This window comes from Haemaphysalis longicornis, unplaced genomic scaffold, assembly GCF_048455015.1.
Source record: "Haemaphysalis longicornis isolate Haplotype H1 unplaced genomic scaffold, Haemaphysalis longicornis Haplotype H1 scaffold_5, whole genome shotgun sequence".
In the NCBI taxonomy this organism is placed as follows: domain Eukaryota; kingdom Metazoa; phylum Arthropoda; class Arachnida; order Ixodida; family Ixodidae; genus Haemaphysalis; species Haemaphysalis longicornis.
Genome location: NW_027526385.1, coordinates 13847940 through 13863167, shown reverse-complemented (window position 1 = coordinate 13863167; position 15228 = coordinate 13847940). Strand labels below are relative to the sequence as shown.

Sequence of the window (15228 nt, the reverse complement as noted above, 5' to 3'; positions counted from 1 at the left end):
TTTACGGATGCTTGTTGGAGAATTTAGTAGATTTCGATGGAGATAACCTAATGTTTTTGAGGCTTTCGCGCAAATAACACTAATGTGTTCCGACCATGAAAGATAAAGTGTTAGATTGACGCCTAAGTATTTGTAAGAAGAGCACTGAACTATTGTATCATTTTTAATAGAGTAGAAATAATTGGTGTTATTGTATTTACGACGGAAGGTCATAGCACGGCACTTGGAAGCGTTAAGAGACATCTGCCACACGTCACTCCAGTCAGTAATTAGGTTAAGGTCTGTTTGAAGGGTAAGGTGGTTGCCATCATTGTTAATATTATATATAATATATATTATTATATATGATATAATATATTATATATATTATACAATCGATATATTATACAATCGTCAGCGAACAGTCTTATATTAGAAGATATAATATGAGACCAATAATTTATGTAGATGAGAAATAATAGAGGTCCGAGAACACTACCCTGTGGAAAACCCGAGATGACCTTAGTGAATTGTTCGCGAAAGGAAAGAAAATTGCGGATCCACGAAAGGGTTAAGGAATGAAGTTTAAGTGCAGATAACTTGGATATTAAGCGGCAATGGGCAACACGTTCAAAAACCTTTGAAAAATCGATGAATACGAAATCAGTTTGTTTATTTTCGTTCATATTGAGATGGAGATCGGTTGTTAATTCAAACAATTGGATGTCACTCGAGAAGCCTTTCCGATAACCATGCTGGTGAGAAAAAAAGAAGTTATTTGACTCGAGGTGACGGCGAACATGGGAAGCGATAATATTGTCACGAAGACAAGGACGATGCAGTTGTCTTGACTGAGAAACACGTTTATTGGAGCGAACGTGTGCTCCCCTAACAACTAAAAAGAATACAGAGGCGGCGAAGCAGCGGTCCACAAAGTGACTTGCGTCGGCGAGCGTCGCAGAATCGAATGCCCAGGCGTCTGCTCTGTAGGCGTTTTATCTTTCGGCGCGCGTGGTTCTCGAACCGTCGATTCGCATCGAGAACATTGTAGATCCAAGAAGATTATTCCAGGCTGTTCACGTTAGATCGGAATGCTCTCCCTATCAGAACAGATAACACATGCGGCAAAGAAAGAAAGAATGGAACATGCGCTTCCCTTGGCACAGAGGTAACACAGACCGGCGCAGCCGGGCGGTAAAAGCAAAACACAAATAAACAAACCCAATGCATGGTTCGCGGCAATATGCTCTAGCAATTTGCAGCAGATTGACGTGAACGAGATGGGTCTATCATTATCAGGTGAGTGTTTACTGCCACGTTTAAAAACGGGAACCACTTTGCCCACGTGCCAATCATCTGGAAGTTCACCACACATCAACGACTGTTGAAAGATATGAAGTAAGAATTTCCTGGATTTGTTTTTGTTTTCTTTAGTATTTTTGTGGTAATGTTGTCGGTCCCCGATGAAGTAGGCAGTTTAAGTTGGTCAATGTGGGAAGCAATACCTTCCACTGTAAGAGCTATTGGTTCCATAAAGGCCCAATCGTAATCTGCGATGAATGATACGTTGGAATCAACGTTGTTAGTCCAAGAACGTTGGTTGGAATGGTCTTCTCTTGTGTATACTGATGAAAAGAACATGTTAAAGGCGAACGGACAGTCACTATCTGAGAGCGGTTTGTCGTCATGACCATGTAACGAGATATGCTGGCGGACGGTTCCTGGGGTTAACGACTGCCAAAACTTCCGGGGGTTAGATTTCAAAAGAGAACGGAGATCAATGGAAAACTTTTTGTCTTTCGCATCCTTAATTGCAAAGCAGTAGCTTGCCGCGCACTTGTACTTTTTCCGTGCAGCTTCAGTTGGCCCATGTTTGGAGTTTTTGTACAACCGCTTTTTTTGTTTCTGAGCCGGCGGAGTGATTTAGTGAACCACTGGTTCGACCTGTCATTCGTTATTGTAACTATGGGAACAAACTTATCGACCAGCCCGCAAACCCTGTCCCGCAAGAGACACCGGATTTCGTTGACGGTGCGAGTATCGAATGACGGGATCATCTCTTCAACAAAGAATACCTCAAGGTCTGAGTTGATTGGTGCGTAATCGGCCTTGTTATAATCTCGTATAATTTTGCTATCTTTACCCTGTGTGGCTAAATGGCACTTGTATAGAAAAATGGAGTAACTTGTGGTCACTTAGACGGTCCCGATAAGTGATTGGCCCGATAGTTTCAGGCCCGATTACAAGGGGTAGCTGAAGCTTGTGGGCTATTCATAAACCCGTGGGGTCGAAGGAACTAAAAAAACCAACTAGCAAAGAACGGTGTATATCGTAGGTTGATAATCGTTTTAAAGTGATGGCTTCACTACACCATCTCTAGCAAAGTCATTCATCGAGTCGCAACGACCTTGAGCAACCGGAGTGCAATTGTGGCGGGTGTGACGTCACGCGACCTGATCCGCTGTGGAAGGACGTCGTGGCTGCGCGCGCACGGCGCCGTATCGCTGCGGTACCACGTGACTGGGCGAGCGTTCAACGGCTGCTTCGGCGGTGCTTGATCGCTCAGTCTTTCCTTAAATAGCACGCCGGATGGGATCAACGTGCGTGTTCTTCAGCTTTCCCTCGTGATAAGGAGGTTTGAAAGTGTTAAACGTGACCCATTGTTCTCGTGTCGGTTCGTGCTGGTTCTTGGTATTGTGCAATTCGTACACGTATTATCTGTTCTGGCTGCGTTTCCCGTGGTGCGGGCACTACTACAGTCGGACCTCGTTACAGCCAACACCAATATAGCAAATTATCGGATATAGCGAACTAAATACGAAGTTTGTTTGGTCTCGCTTCATTTCAATGACAGCTATTCTTTTTTTAACGAAACAGAATCCTCGAGAGCCGTGCGATACCGGCTATAACGAAAATATATTTGGTTTAAGTGAGGCTCAAAACTCGAGAGCTAGGATTAATATGAAACGCAAAATTTAACAAAAAAATGGAACGAAACAGCCATTTTTTATTAGATTGGAAAACTGCACAAGTAGAAAAGGCTCTGTATTGCGTGGACTGAAAAACTTGATTCCCCTATACTGCGAAAAGCCACCACGCTAAGTCGACATCCTCCTTCAAGTATATAAGGACGTAGGCCTGTGTTGCTGAGCGAACTTTGCTCTGTTGTAATTTGACGATGTCACGTTCCGGTCTGTTTAGTTCCAAATGTCACAAGGAGACAGAAGAGGATTACGTCGTTTTAGGCGGGCTAGAAGCCTAGAACAATGCGTTTTTTTCCAGGATTGTTGCGCGAACCAGGTGGTCGATTTATTAGAGACAATTTTTACCTCCACGCTTACAACAAATATCGGATATAACGAACTAACTTACTTCCCAATACTAATTCGCTGTAACGAGGTTCGACTGTATCTGGATTTTTCCTGGTGCAGTATCTCTTGTCTGCTTCGCCTGTGCTTGGTCGCTCAGTCTCTCCTTGGATAGCGAGGGCTTGGCTCTGTGTGCGTGTTATTCAGGTTTCCCTCGTGATAAGGAGGTTTACAAGTGTTAAACATGACCCATTTTTCTCGTGTCGGTTTTTGCTGATTCTTGGTATTGTGCGAGTCGTACACGTCTTGTCTGTTCTAGCTGCTTTTCCTGTGGTGCAGGCACTACTACAGTCGAACCAAGTTACAGGTATTACAATTTATCGGATATAGCGAAATGAATACGAAGCCCGTTTGGTCACTCTTCATTTCAATGACAGCTAGTCTTTTTGTAACCAAACAGACACCTAGAGAGCCGCGCGATATCAGATAAAACGAAAAGATATTTGGTTTCCGTCAGTTTCAACACTCGACAGCTAGGATTATTGTTAGAAGCAAACTTCAACAAAAATGGGGCAAAACAACCATTTTTCAGTATAGCTAGGAAAACTGCACAAGTAGAAAAGGCTCTTTAGTGCAAGGACACTGTGAAAAACTTCATTCACCCCAGACTGCGAAAAGCCACCAAGCGAAGGCCTCATCCTCCTTCAAATAAATAAGGGCGCAGGCCTGTTTTGCTGAACGAATTTTGTACTGTTGTAATTTCACGATGTCACGTTCCGGTCTGTTTAGTTGAAAATTCCACAAGGAGAGAGATAAGGATTACCTCCTTTATAGCGAAATCGAAGCGTAAAACAATGCGTTTTTTATCTAGCATTTTTCCGCGAGCCAGATTGCCGATTTATTAGAGCCGATTTTTACCTCTACGGTTACAACGAATACTGGCTATAACGAACTAATTGACTTCCTTGAAACTAATTCGGTATAACAAGGTTCGACTGAATCTGGACTTTTCCAGGTGCAGTACCTCTTGTCTGTTGTAATAAACATAAATTCGCTGTCAATTATTGCTTACGTGATTTCATTCGTGTCGCCAGCTCTTGCCCATCTCTCTGCGATATGGATATTTATCGTGCGCCAATACTATGAGCAAGTGTATTGTAGCTGACAATCTAATTGATATATTAATATTCTTGATGGCTTCACGTTGAACGACACGTCGTTGACAAGCCTTCACGGTAATCTTAGCAATGAACCACATTGATGTTATAACTGGCCAGAAATGCTACCGAAGGTGCCAACGCGTGTTTATTGAGAAGGGGCAATAATATTTAAAAATGTATGTTCTACACATTTGATAAAATGGAGACCAAACACAAATCATGTTTTACATTTCGCATGAACTTGGCAGCCACGGTTGTGAGGCGTGTTATTGGCTCAAAACGATCCTCAGGGGTGGTCACTGTCTTTTGAAGGTGCACTACAAAAAAATTTGGGGATCGAATTGTGAGCCAAGTCAGGTGGTGAGGCGATGCTCCAGTGTGTCCGACTCTAATTGGGGGATGGTAGGAGGCAATTTACGCAAGTGTTTTTAGTAGAAAAACGCCCCGAAAGGGGTCCTATCCTATTCATTAATCCCATTGCAAAATTTGGCAACGTTAGTCAGAATGTTGCCAATTTTTCAGCTAGTAGTTTCTTGAGAGTTATAGCTGAAAAGTTTGGGGACATCCCGACTAACTGGATGGATTTTGACAGGTCGTGAGATTGTATCTGAGGTTAATTTTACAGGAGTACAAAAATAGGTAGATAAAAAGTGATGGACGGGGCTAACATAATAACATCATAATGGAGAAGCAGCGTTTGCATGTTACAAAAACAAACCCCACAAAACATCTTGCTAATTCATCATTCCAAATGAATATTTCTTCCGAAGTAAGAAATATTCACCTCAGCGTCTATGTCAGCTTATTCCAAGAAATCCTTAACTCGAACAGTATCTTTGTTTTTTTAAACTTTACAAAAGCAGCGGTACGTACTTTCATCCTTGAGATTTGATTACCTGGAAACTAATGTATACATAATACACTGCGTGCAGAAGATGTGATGCACTCTATTTTTTGAGCATTGAAACAGTCGTTATGGACAAGACCACTTAGCCAATTTTTCGTCAGCACGCCATACGAACTCGAGTGCATTGAAGTTTCCCCGCCAGCGGTGCTTCGTATGGTGTACTCTTCCGAAAAAGAGGCCGTCAAAACCTATCTGGAAAGATGTGACAGAATGACGTCATAATGGCAGTGAACAGTGTTTTTGGTTGCTTCGCTGCAAATGCAGCCGAAAAAGGGTGAACTTATGCCACGCCTGGCGCGTAATTACCGCGCCTATACATCTCGTATTACTCATGCTCTTACCCTTTCCTCTGGCTCCACTCATGGTGAATGCAAGGAAAGACTTAAAAAAATTAAATTCGATTTAGTTTTTCCGCATTCGCACTGCTCACGCGAAGTTTATAGGGACAGCTTTCATCTTTTTATTTGTATCTGGTTTTGTGTTTTGCTTCGAACGGCTCTGGGAGCAACTTTTTTTTTGTGTTTGCTTTTGTCTCTGGTTTTTGCAACAACGTTTTTCGGCGCCTACTTTTTTCGTTGGCAGCCGTGAGAATTACAGAGCAGCATCACTTTCTTGGTCCGTGGCAAAATCACGCTGACGCGGCGCGAGGGACAAAGGCTCTGTTAACTTTCTTGTCTGACTCTGGATTAATCGAGGTTCTTTAACCTTGGGATACTCAGATTTTTCTACTTTCTGAATCGATCTTATTTTTTCCCCCATTATTTCTTGTTGCCGCGTACTTCTTCCCCTTTTGTTTTTTTTTATTTTTTTTTCGCCTCACTATGTTCACCCACATCTGAAGTAGCAAGCCCCGCTGTTTGTGGGGCTAACCTTTCCACTGTCCAATAAAGATTTCTCTCTCTCTCTTTCTCACTCTCTCTCTCTCTCTCTCTCTCTCTCTCTCTCTCCGACAAATCATCACGCCAGTTTCCATGGAAGCTGGCTGGCCTAAAATTCACTGAAAAATGTTACTTGAAGGGAATTAAGCCGACCTGAATTTACCCATATGTTGTGCGGGTAACCAACGAGAGTCCCGTATGGCGACCACCTTGCAAATCATGCGGCCAAGGTGAAGGCGAGATGTAGCCTAACGTAACGTCACATAACCTAACCTCACCTAATCTGACCTAACGTAACCTAACATACTCTACCCAAAGTATTGTACCCTACCTAACGTATCATAACCTACCAAAGTCCAGCATAACTTCAAGGAACGTAACCTAGCCAAGCCCAAAGACAAAATGCAACGTATATTAAACCAACCCGACCCATTCTACAAGTCCTGTGCGTGGATCGATTTACATCGCAATAACCTGAATAAAAAAAAGCGTTAACAAAAAGCAAGATGAGCGGCGTTACCTCGTCGCCTGCTTGCTCCCATTACAAAACATGTTTCGCTTGCTCAACATGTTCTCGCTCGGTGGTTACGGCGGTATGCCTGATTGGCGGGAGTTCCGTGGTACAATCGCGCCATCCATTTCAGAGCGCACGAATCGTTCCCGTTTTGGTAGAATGGAAGATTACCGGGTCCATAGTGTAAAGGAATTCTAGTGCACTATGCCAGGTGTCTTGCGTGAGAAAACATGTATGCACGCTCAGTACGAAGAGGAAATGGAGACGGAAAGGACGTGTTGATAAGGCGCTTTAACTACGAATGCTAAGAACTACATGAAAATTCCTCAATAGGTCTCAATCTCTTTCGTCCCCTAATCTGCTCTGTTCATTTTCGAATGAGTGGTAGAAATAGTATGCGTAAAGTTAACTTTACCTAAAGTGCATGCAATTACCGAGAACATCAAGTTGCCTGATAATGAACTCAGGTGTCGTGGAAGTCAGAAGTGCACCATAATTATTTTCACGAACGGGTGACTTCGGCAAACTACGCTGTGAATTCTTCAACAACAAAGAAAACCGTGCCAGCTTCACTTTGATTGAGCCTGATGATGTAAAATATGAAAAACGGTAGATGGTTGTTGCTAGCTTGGCCAATTACCAGAATTTGCAGGCAAGACAATTTATTCAATAAAGGTGCATGGGGTTCTGGTAATTTTGGCTGTTTTCTGCCATTTGCACCGGAAATACGCTTGTATGGAATAAGTGATGTGTCTGGCTACCCTGGATTTTTTTAGACTATTCGCGCAAGATAACATACTTTGACCATACTTGTCTGCTTAGCACAGCTTATCGTGGTAACGAAGGTATTCACTAAAATAAAATCTGTGCGGCCAATTTATATGTGAAGAGAGAAAACCGGTGGTAAGAACGCCGCCCAAAGAGAGATAAAAAATACGCGGATGGCCACTGGTATTTCTATTAGGTCTGCAGTGTTTCGTTTTTTATTTGTAATTAAAAGGTATTAGCTACTGTCACAGACAAGGTATAAATGCGGGCGCACATATTCACAGTTTATTACTCTATGTGTGGTGCCTGAAGTTAGGTTGTAAGCTCGCGTAGCGGTTGGCGAGAAAACGCCCGTCTATACAGCACATCAAGGACTCCAGGAGCTTAACCCTGTAGGGCGCTATGTCGGGCGAGAGGAAGGAGCCTCAGGCAGGACGACCGTTCGTCGCAAGGCAAAACCAGATTCTATTTTGTCAGCACCAGTGCGACCCCCATGTCCTCGTGCGCTCGCGCGGCCACGCAGCCTGTGTCCATGTCCATCGGGCTGGTGCGCGAGGAGCGGCGCTCGATCCAGCGATGTCGCTGGAGCTGCCGCTACAGGGCTCCCCCCCAAGAGAGGAGCGGGAGTGACGAGCGAAAAAGTCATGCATGTTTCCAGTGGACGCGCCGAGGTCGTCTTGTTAAAGGGGGCAGAGCAGGTTCCAACGAAGTGACTTCGGGCGGCTCGAAGTACGCGGGCTTCAGGCGTTCGATTGCCACGGTGTCTGGAGAGCCGTTGATGTCCAGTACGAAAGTAGTCGAGTGACGTTGAACGACTGGATAGGGGCCGATGTAATGTGGGCGCAGTGGTCCTCGGACGGGTCCGTAGCGCACGAACACATGCGTGGCAGTTTTGAGGTCAGGGTGCGTGTAAGTCGTCGAGTTCTTTGCAAGGCGTGTGGGCTGAGGCCGAAGGTGTCGAAAAACCTCTCGTAGGTTATCAATGTATTCACTTGCAGGGACAGGTTGCGGAGACTCGTCGAACAAATCCGCTGGCAAACGCAGAGGTGTACCGTAGACGAGCTCAGCAGACGTGCACGAGAGGTCCACTTTGTACGCGCTCCGGATTCCGAGAAGCGTCAGTGGTAGCCGTTGGACCCACTCGGTGGGGCAGCCGTGTGCAGTGAGTGAAGCCTTGAGGTGTCGATGAAAGCGCTCCACAAGGCCGTTCGACTGCGGGTGGTACGCAGCTGTTCGCAGACGAGTCGTTCCGAGAAGACGCAGTAGTTCGGTGAACAGGGATGACTCGAACTGCCGGCCGCGATCGGTGACAACGGTGGAAGGGCATCCGTAGCGCGACACCCAGGTAGACACAAAGGTTGAAGCTACTGTGGAGGCCGTGATGTCGGGAAGAGGGCAGGCTTCGGGCCAACGTGTGAACCGGTCAACACAGGTTAGAATGTACCGGTAACCTTGGCAAGGGGGTAGGGGGCCAACGATGTCAACGTGAACAACAGAAAAACGTTCATCGGGCCTGAGGAATGGCTTGGCAGGGGGAACGGAATGGCGTTGGACTTTTGAACGCTGGCACGGCGTGCAGGCTCGTACCCAGTCTCGAATGTCAGCGTTCATACGGGGCCAAACGTAGCGGGACGCAATGAGCTTTTGAGATGCCCGAATGCCGGGGTGGGCCATGTTGTGTATGGCGTCAAACATACGGCGACGATGTGAGGCAGGTAGGAAGGGTCGAGCAACACCTGTGGACGTGTCGCAGACGATGGTCACACCACGAAACGGTACATCTTCAAGGTTGAGTGCGGTAGGTGCTCCACGTAGACGGGAGAGCTCGTTGTCGTTGGCTTGCGTCGTAGCCAGTTCTTGTACGTCAAGCGGGTCGGTAACCGCTTCCAGCGTTCCTGGTGAAATAGCATTTACATCGTCCATGCGACTCAGTGTGTCTGCAGGGGAATTGGCCACACCACTGACGTGCTGGATGTCGGACGTGAACTCCGAGAGGTATGCTAGTTGACGCACCTCTCGTGGAGTGTAGAGGGTGTCAGGGCGGTTCAAGGCGAACGTGAGCGGCTTGTGATCAGTGAAGATCGTGAACGTGCGTCCTTCGAGGTGATGTTTGAAGTGACGAACAGCGAGGTACATGGCTAGCAGTTCGCGGCCGAAAACGCTATATCGTGTCTGAGCCGGAGTCATGCGCTCGGAGAAAAACGCTAGCGGTTCCCATGCACCTTTAACTTGCTGCTGAAGGACGGCTCCGACGGCAGAACTTGACGCGTCGGTCATGAGTGCCAACGGAAAGTTCGGATTTGGATGAGCCAGCAGTGCAGCGTCGGCGAGAGCGCGTTTGATGGCCGTAAATGCCCTTTCAGCAGCATCGTCCCAATCAAGTGAAGTGGATGACCGTTTGGTGGAAAGCAGCCTGTCGAGAGGTTCGAGCAGCGTGGCACAGTTCCTAATGAAGCGGCGGTAGAAATTTACCAGCCCTAGGAACTGGCGGAGCTTTGTCACTGACGCTGGCTTGGGAAAGTCGATGATTGCGTGAACCTTGGCGGGGAGTGGACATATGCCAGTGGCGTCCAAACGATGACCAAGGAAATGGAGGGCAGTGGCACCAAACTCGCTCTTCGAGACGTTGATGACGATGCCGTGAACAGCGAGACGCTCGAAGAGAAGGCGAAGATGCTTCAGATGCTCTTCCAGGGATGTGCTGGCCACCAGAATGTCGTCAACGTAGGCGTAGACGAACGGTAGCCCTCGTGTGACGGCATCAATGAAACGCTGGAATGTTTGTGCAGCGTTGCGGAGTCCAAATGGCATGCGCAGAAATTCGAACAGGCCGAATGGGGTTGTGATGGCAGTTTTGGGGATGTCTTCTTCTGCCACGGGAATCTGGTGGTAAGCACGAACCAAGTCTATCTTAGAGAATATCGTGGCCCCGTGGAGAGTGGCGGTGAAGTCTTGGAGGTTGGGTAACGGATAGCGGTCAGGAACGGTCTTGGTGTTCAAGGACCGGTAATCTCCGCAGGGGCGCCAGTCACCAGTTTTCTTGGGCACCATGTGCAGTGGTGATGCATGGTTACTGGATGATGGACGGATGATGCCCAGTTCCATCATGTGCTCGAATTCCGCTCGGGCGACTTTGAACTTGTCAGGCGCAAGCCGCCGTGGTCGAAAGAAAACGGGAGGGCCAGTGGTGATGATGTGATGACGGACGTCATGACGAACAGGCTGAGTCCAGTCAGGTGGTGCTGTCACGGTTGGGAAGTCCCGCAGCAAGGTGGCGAACGGTTAATCGGCAACTGTAGCACAGGATGGTGCTAGATTAGCGGCTGCCTCCGCTGACACACCTTGCACTGAGATGAGTGTGGTAGCATCAAGTAGACGCTGCAGCTTTAGGTCGACGAGAAGGCCATGTTTTGCGAGGAAGTCGGCACCGAGGATGGCGGTGCGAACGTCGGCGACGAGAAAAACCCACCGGAAAACTCGGCGGAGCCCCAGGTTTAGAGTGAGTGAGCGTTGCTTGTAGACGGGTATGCGCGTGCCGTTCACTGCTTGTAAATGCGAGGTGGCACGAGAAGCACGATCCGAGCGTGTAGCGGGCAAAACGCTAACCTGGGCACCGGTATCCACGAGAAACCTCTGTCCGGTGGTGCGGTCGGTGACGTGAAAGAGGCGACATTCCTGTGTTGGGCCGAGATCGCTTGTCGCCGTTAGCGGTCGGCCAGGCCGTTTCCCGTCCAGGTGCAGGGCAGACGGCAGTGGCGGGCATCAGCGCCGAAACGCCGGTGGTAGTAGCAAATGCCCGGGTTAGGCGATTCACTGCGTGGGCGCTCTGGGCGCCGTCGCTGCGACGACGAGCGACGGCGTTGACGGGAACGTTGCGGCGAGACATCGCGGCGTGTTGCGGCAACGATGATCTTCTCTAGACGATCGCAAAGGCTGTCGAGTCTAGATGAAGCGGCGGACTCACTGGACGCTGAAGCGGGGTTCCTGGGGCAGGGAGGAGACGGAGGCTTAGCCGATGCAACCGCGGCCACTTGAGAAAAGGGGGTGGCGACCTCCATGACTTTGTCTGCCACCGCGGCGAGTGCCTGCAGGTCCATGGCTGCGGCAGTGGCGAGGACCATTTGGACGTTGGAAGGTAGGCGCTGAAGGAAGAGCTCACGCAGCAGTGTGTCATCCATGGCGTGAGAATGCGTGCCAAGGAGTTGCTTCATGTGCCGTAGCAGTTGGCTTGGCCTGCGGTCGCCGAGCTCCTCGGAGGAGAGAAGCTGCTGGATGCGCGTGCGTTCCGAAGCAGCTGTGCGCTCCAGGAATGCAGCCTTGAGCTGGTCGTAAGGCGCTGCGGGGCGGGTGTGGTTGAACGAAGTGAGGATGTCGGAGATCTCCTCTGCGGCTGTCGGCGGAAGGGCTCCGACGACGTGGAGAAATTTGGTTTCTTGAGAGGTGATCCGAGCTAGCTGGAATTGCGCCTCTGCTTGCAGAAACCAGGTCGTCGGGTGGCGCTCCCAGAATTGCGGAAGCCGAACGGTCAAGGCTGAGACTGCTTCGCCGGTTTCTCGCGAACGGGTTGAGTCCTGGTTGTCGAGGGACATGGCTCTACATTAACCTCGGTGGCGTGTTCGGTAGGGTCACCAATTGTAGGGCGCTATGTCGGGCGAGAGGAAGGAGCCTCAGGCAGGACGACCGTTCGTCGCAAGGCAAAACCAGATTCTATTTTGTCAGCACCAGTGCGACCCCCATGTCCTCGTGCGCTCGCGCGGCCACGCAGCCTGTGTCCATGTACATCGGGCTTCTGCGCGAGGAGCGGCGCTCGATCCAGCGATGTCGCTGGAGCTGCCGCTACAACCCCATTGTTTTGAATGTTACCAGATGCTTGGTTGATATTGCGGAGATATCGAGTAAACATCAGTGGCCGGCATGTTCCTACAACCCCGGCGACGGTGCACCTGCGGTGGCGTCGTTTTCGTACGTACGGCTGAACAGAAAGGCCCGCCTGTGATGTGCTGTAACAAACGGGTTCCTGTCATTGTATCTTCTCTTCGTCGACATTGCGCCGCCGTGTAGAAGTATCTCAAGCCGGCGGCCGACATCGGAGACTGACATGCGGACCACGATTCCGATACTCTTCTGGCTTCTGGCCGTTCCGGTGCTTCTCGCCTTGTCCATCAAACGGATGTGCCTGAAAATGATCGCCTTTGTTATGAAAATATGGCACGGAAGGCAAGCCGGAGCGCGTGAAAGAGTTTTACGGTGGTAGTCTGGAATGCGAGGTGTTACTGTTTTGACAAGCGGGTCTGCCCAATCTCGCCCGTGCTAAACAGCTTCACCGCTTACGGGGTACCGGCTTGGAGGAGTGCGTGGTGCTTTTGGCAGCTCGGCAAGATTTACAAGAATGTGTAGGTTTTTGAAATATGTACTAAGGGACGATAAACGAAGTAGAAAAAATCGAGGACAATATGGAGGGATGGCATCAAACTGTATGGTTAAACTCTACAAAGTAGGTGTAAATTTTCGGTAGAAATCATCCTCCTAAAGACGGTAGAAAACATGTTAATGATGTTGTTGACTATGATTATGATGACTGTTACAGACCGCCACATACTGGGAAATTGAGCAGCAACAGGCCTCCCGCTTTCGGCTGCCAAAATGGTAGTGGCGGGGGGGTGGCGTAGGGTAGTCGCAACACAGTGCAACTACATCACGCCAAAACTACCTGCGTAATTTTTAAAGCGACGCATTATATGGATAGGGGAAGAAAAATCCTGCGGAACCGTGTGTGCAGAAGAAGAAGAAGAAGAAGAAAAATGTGGGGTTTGAGGGGTTCCTCGGGGGCCTCGCCCGCACTCTGGGGTAGGACCCCACGCTAGCTCCCGGCGTGTCAACCACGCGGGCTCCCATGCCTACGGCAGCCCCGCGAGGTTCGCCGATACGAGAACACAGTAGACAGTAGTGCCGAAGCACAGCCGTTTATTTGGGGAATCCCAAAGCATGCGAGCACAAGGCTCGACGGCGTTCACGAATCACGCCGTCCGGGTCGTGATCGCAAACGGAAGGCAGGCACTCACGGCGCTCGACAAACAAAGTTCGCACCTGAGATACATGTATTCGCCACCGCCGCGATGTTCCGCCGAACCAGCCCCGACCGGGTCTCCAACGAGACTGTCCCGTCTCTTGCGCGCACACGTTCGCGCCGCCCACGCCCGCGCACCTATGCCCTCACATATCGGTGGTGCCATCTCTCAGGGGACGCCGACGAACCAGCGGAGCGCCTGACCGGTTTCAGCACACCAGTCTCTCCCGAAGCGCGCGCCCGCTCGGGATCGCGGGTCAAGGTTCTCCACGATTCCCACAAGAAGAAGAAGAAAATTTTTACATTTGCCAGAACATATTCGCTACGAATCCTAAACTGCACAAGCATTTTTATTGCAGAATGTTTAGCAACAGCTCTCGCTCTATGTAAGCTAAAGGCACATGTATCAGAAGTTATGATATCATCCGATTAGATGTCATTTATACAGGCATTCAATTCCTCTTCCGACTCTCCATTGCACCGCACATTATTGTTTTTTTTTGTAACAAGGCATGTGAAGGCCTGGCTTGGGTTCCTGGCCATACGGACATCAGGGGCAACGAGCTGGCAGATCATTTGGCTAATCTCGCTGTCACAGCTCCCCTTCAATTCGGCTTACCTAATTTGGATGTTTGTTTTTATATCTTCAAGATTAAGATGACATTGATATTTATACGCTACTCGTTCAGTTGCACTGTTATCCTTTCCTTTGAACAGTATTATAATTCAAAGTTTCGGTGGAATTTTCCTTTTTGTGGATTGCGCCAGTGCGAAGTGACGGCTAAATTTCTATCTGTTTAGAAATGGACTTTCTCCTATGGAGCTGAGCGTGCGTTTCCAGGTCCCTGAAACAATCGAACATTATTTGCTTGCCTGTCGCCGTGGGCGTGGGATACACAGCACTTTAGAAGTGCACGTTGCTCTTTTTAGAACCTTTTGTTGCTGCCACTGATGGCTCTCAATGCGAATTTAAATAGGCTTTTGGCATTTCTGGTTATGATCTAGATTGGTGCTTTTCAGTTAGATTGGCCGATTTCACTCCTATACCCGAGGAAGAACATCTGGCCATGACTGTGCCCAGAAAAAAAGTTCAGCTTAATATCGCATCTAGTTTTGTAACTCCCTGTCTCTTTGCATTCTGTTTGAGAAATCTGAAAACTCTTCACCTGAAACACTTCGGAATTTTTTCCAAATAACACCCTATCTGTACGCGTAGCACGGGTGTCCGAGCATACAGGTATGCTTCTCATTGAGAGGGCGAACTCATTAGCGGGTTTCGCCTTTGTTGGCGCTGTAGAACATGTGTACTAAAATGAAATGTGACAACCATAACTGCGGCATGTCTTTAGTGATATCTCTTGCTCAGTTGGCGATCCAACAAGCAGCCAAGAAATCCGCAACTCAAAGTTGTACTAGGAATATATCTCAAGAAAGCTTTTGACTATCTAGATTATGATGCTATATGAGAGGAGCTTGTTACACAGACTGCGGTACACGTCTCTATAATTTTGTCAGAGACTTTTTACGAGACAGAGTGCTCACGTTGGAATTGGCGGGAACACATCTGACGAATTTCCACACCCGCCACAAGGAATCCCGCAAGGCTCCGTACTATACCGACCTTATTCAACCTGGCAATGCTAGAGG

At 48.5% G+C, this 15228-nt stretch overlaps 1 protein-coding gene across 1 annotated transcript; it reads right to left on the bottom strand.

Annotated features, from left to right (window-relative positions):
- Positions 1-10910: 10910 nt before the first annotated feature.
- LOC144138995 (uncharacterized) lies at positions 10911-12103 on the bottom strand. Its single transcript, XM_077671497.1, has one exon. The coding sequence runs from the start codon at positions 12101-12103 to the stop codon at positions 11219-11221; it is 885 nt and encodes a 294-aa protein (XP_077527623.1). The 3' UTR covers positions 10911-11218.
- Positions 12104-15228: the final 3125 nt, after the last annotated feature.

Bases quoted from the DNA above. Each gene is read 5' to 3' on its own strand.
- LOC144138995 (XM_077671497.1), bottom strand. From the start codon at position 12,103: ATGTCCCTCGACAACCAGGACTCAACCCGTTCGCGAGAAACCGGCGAA.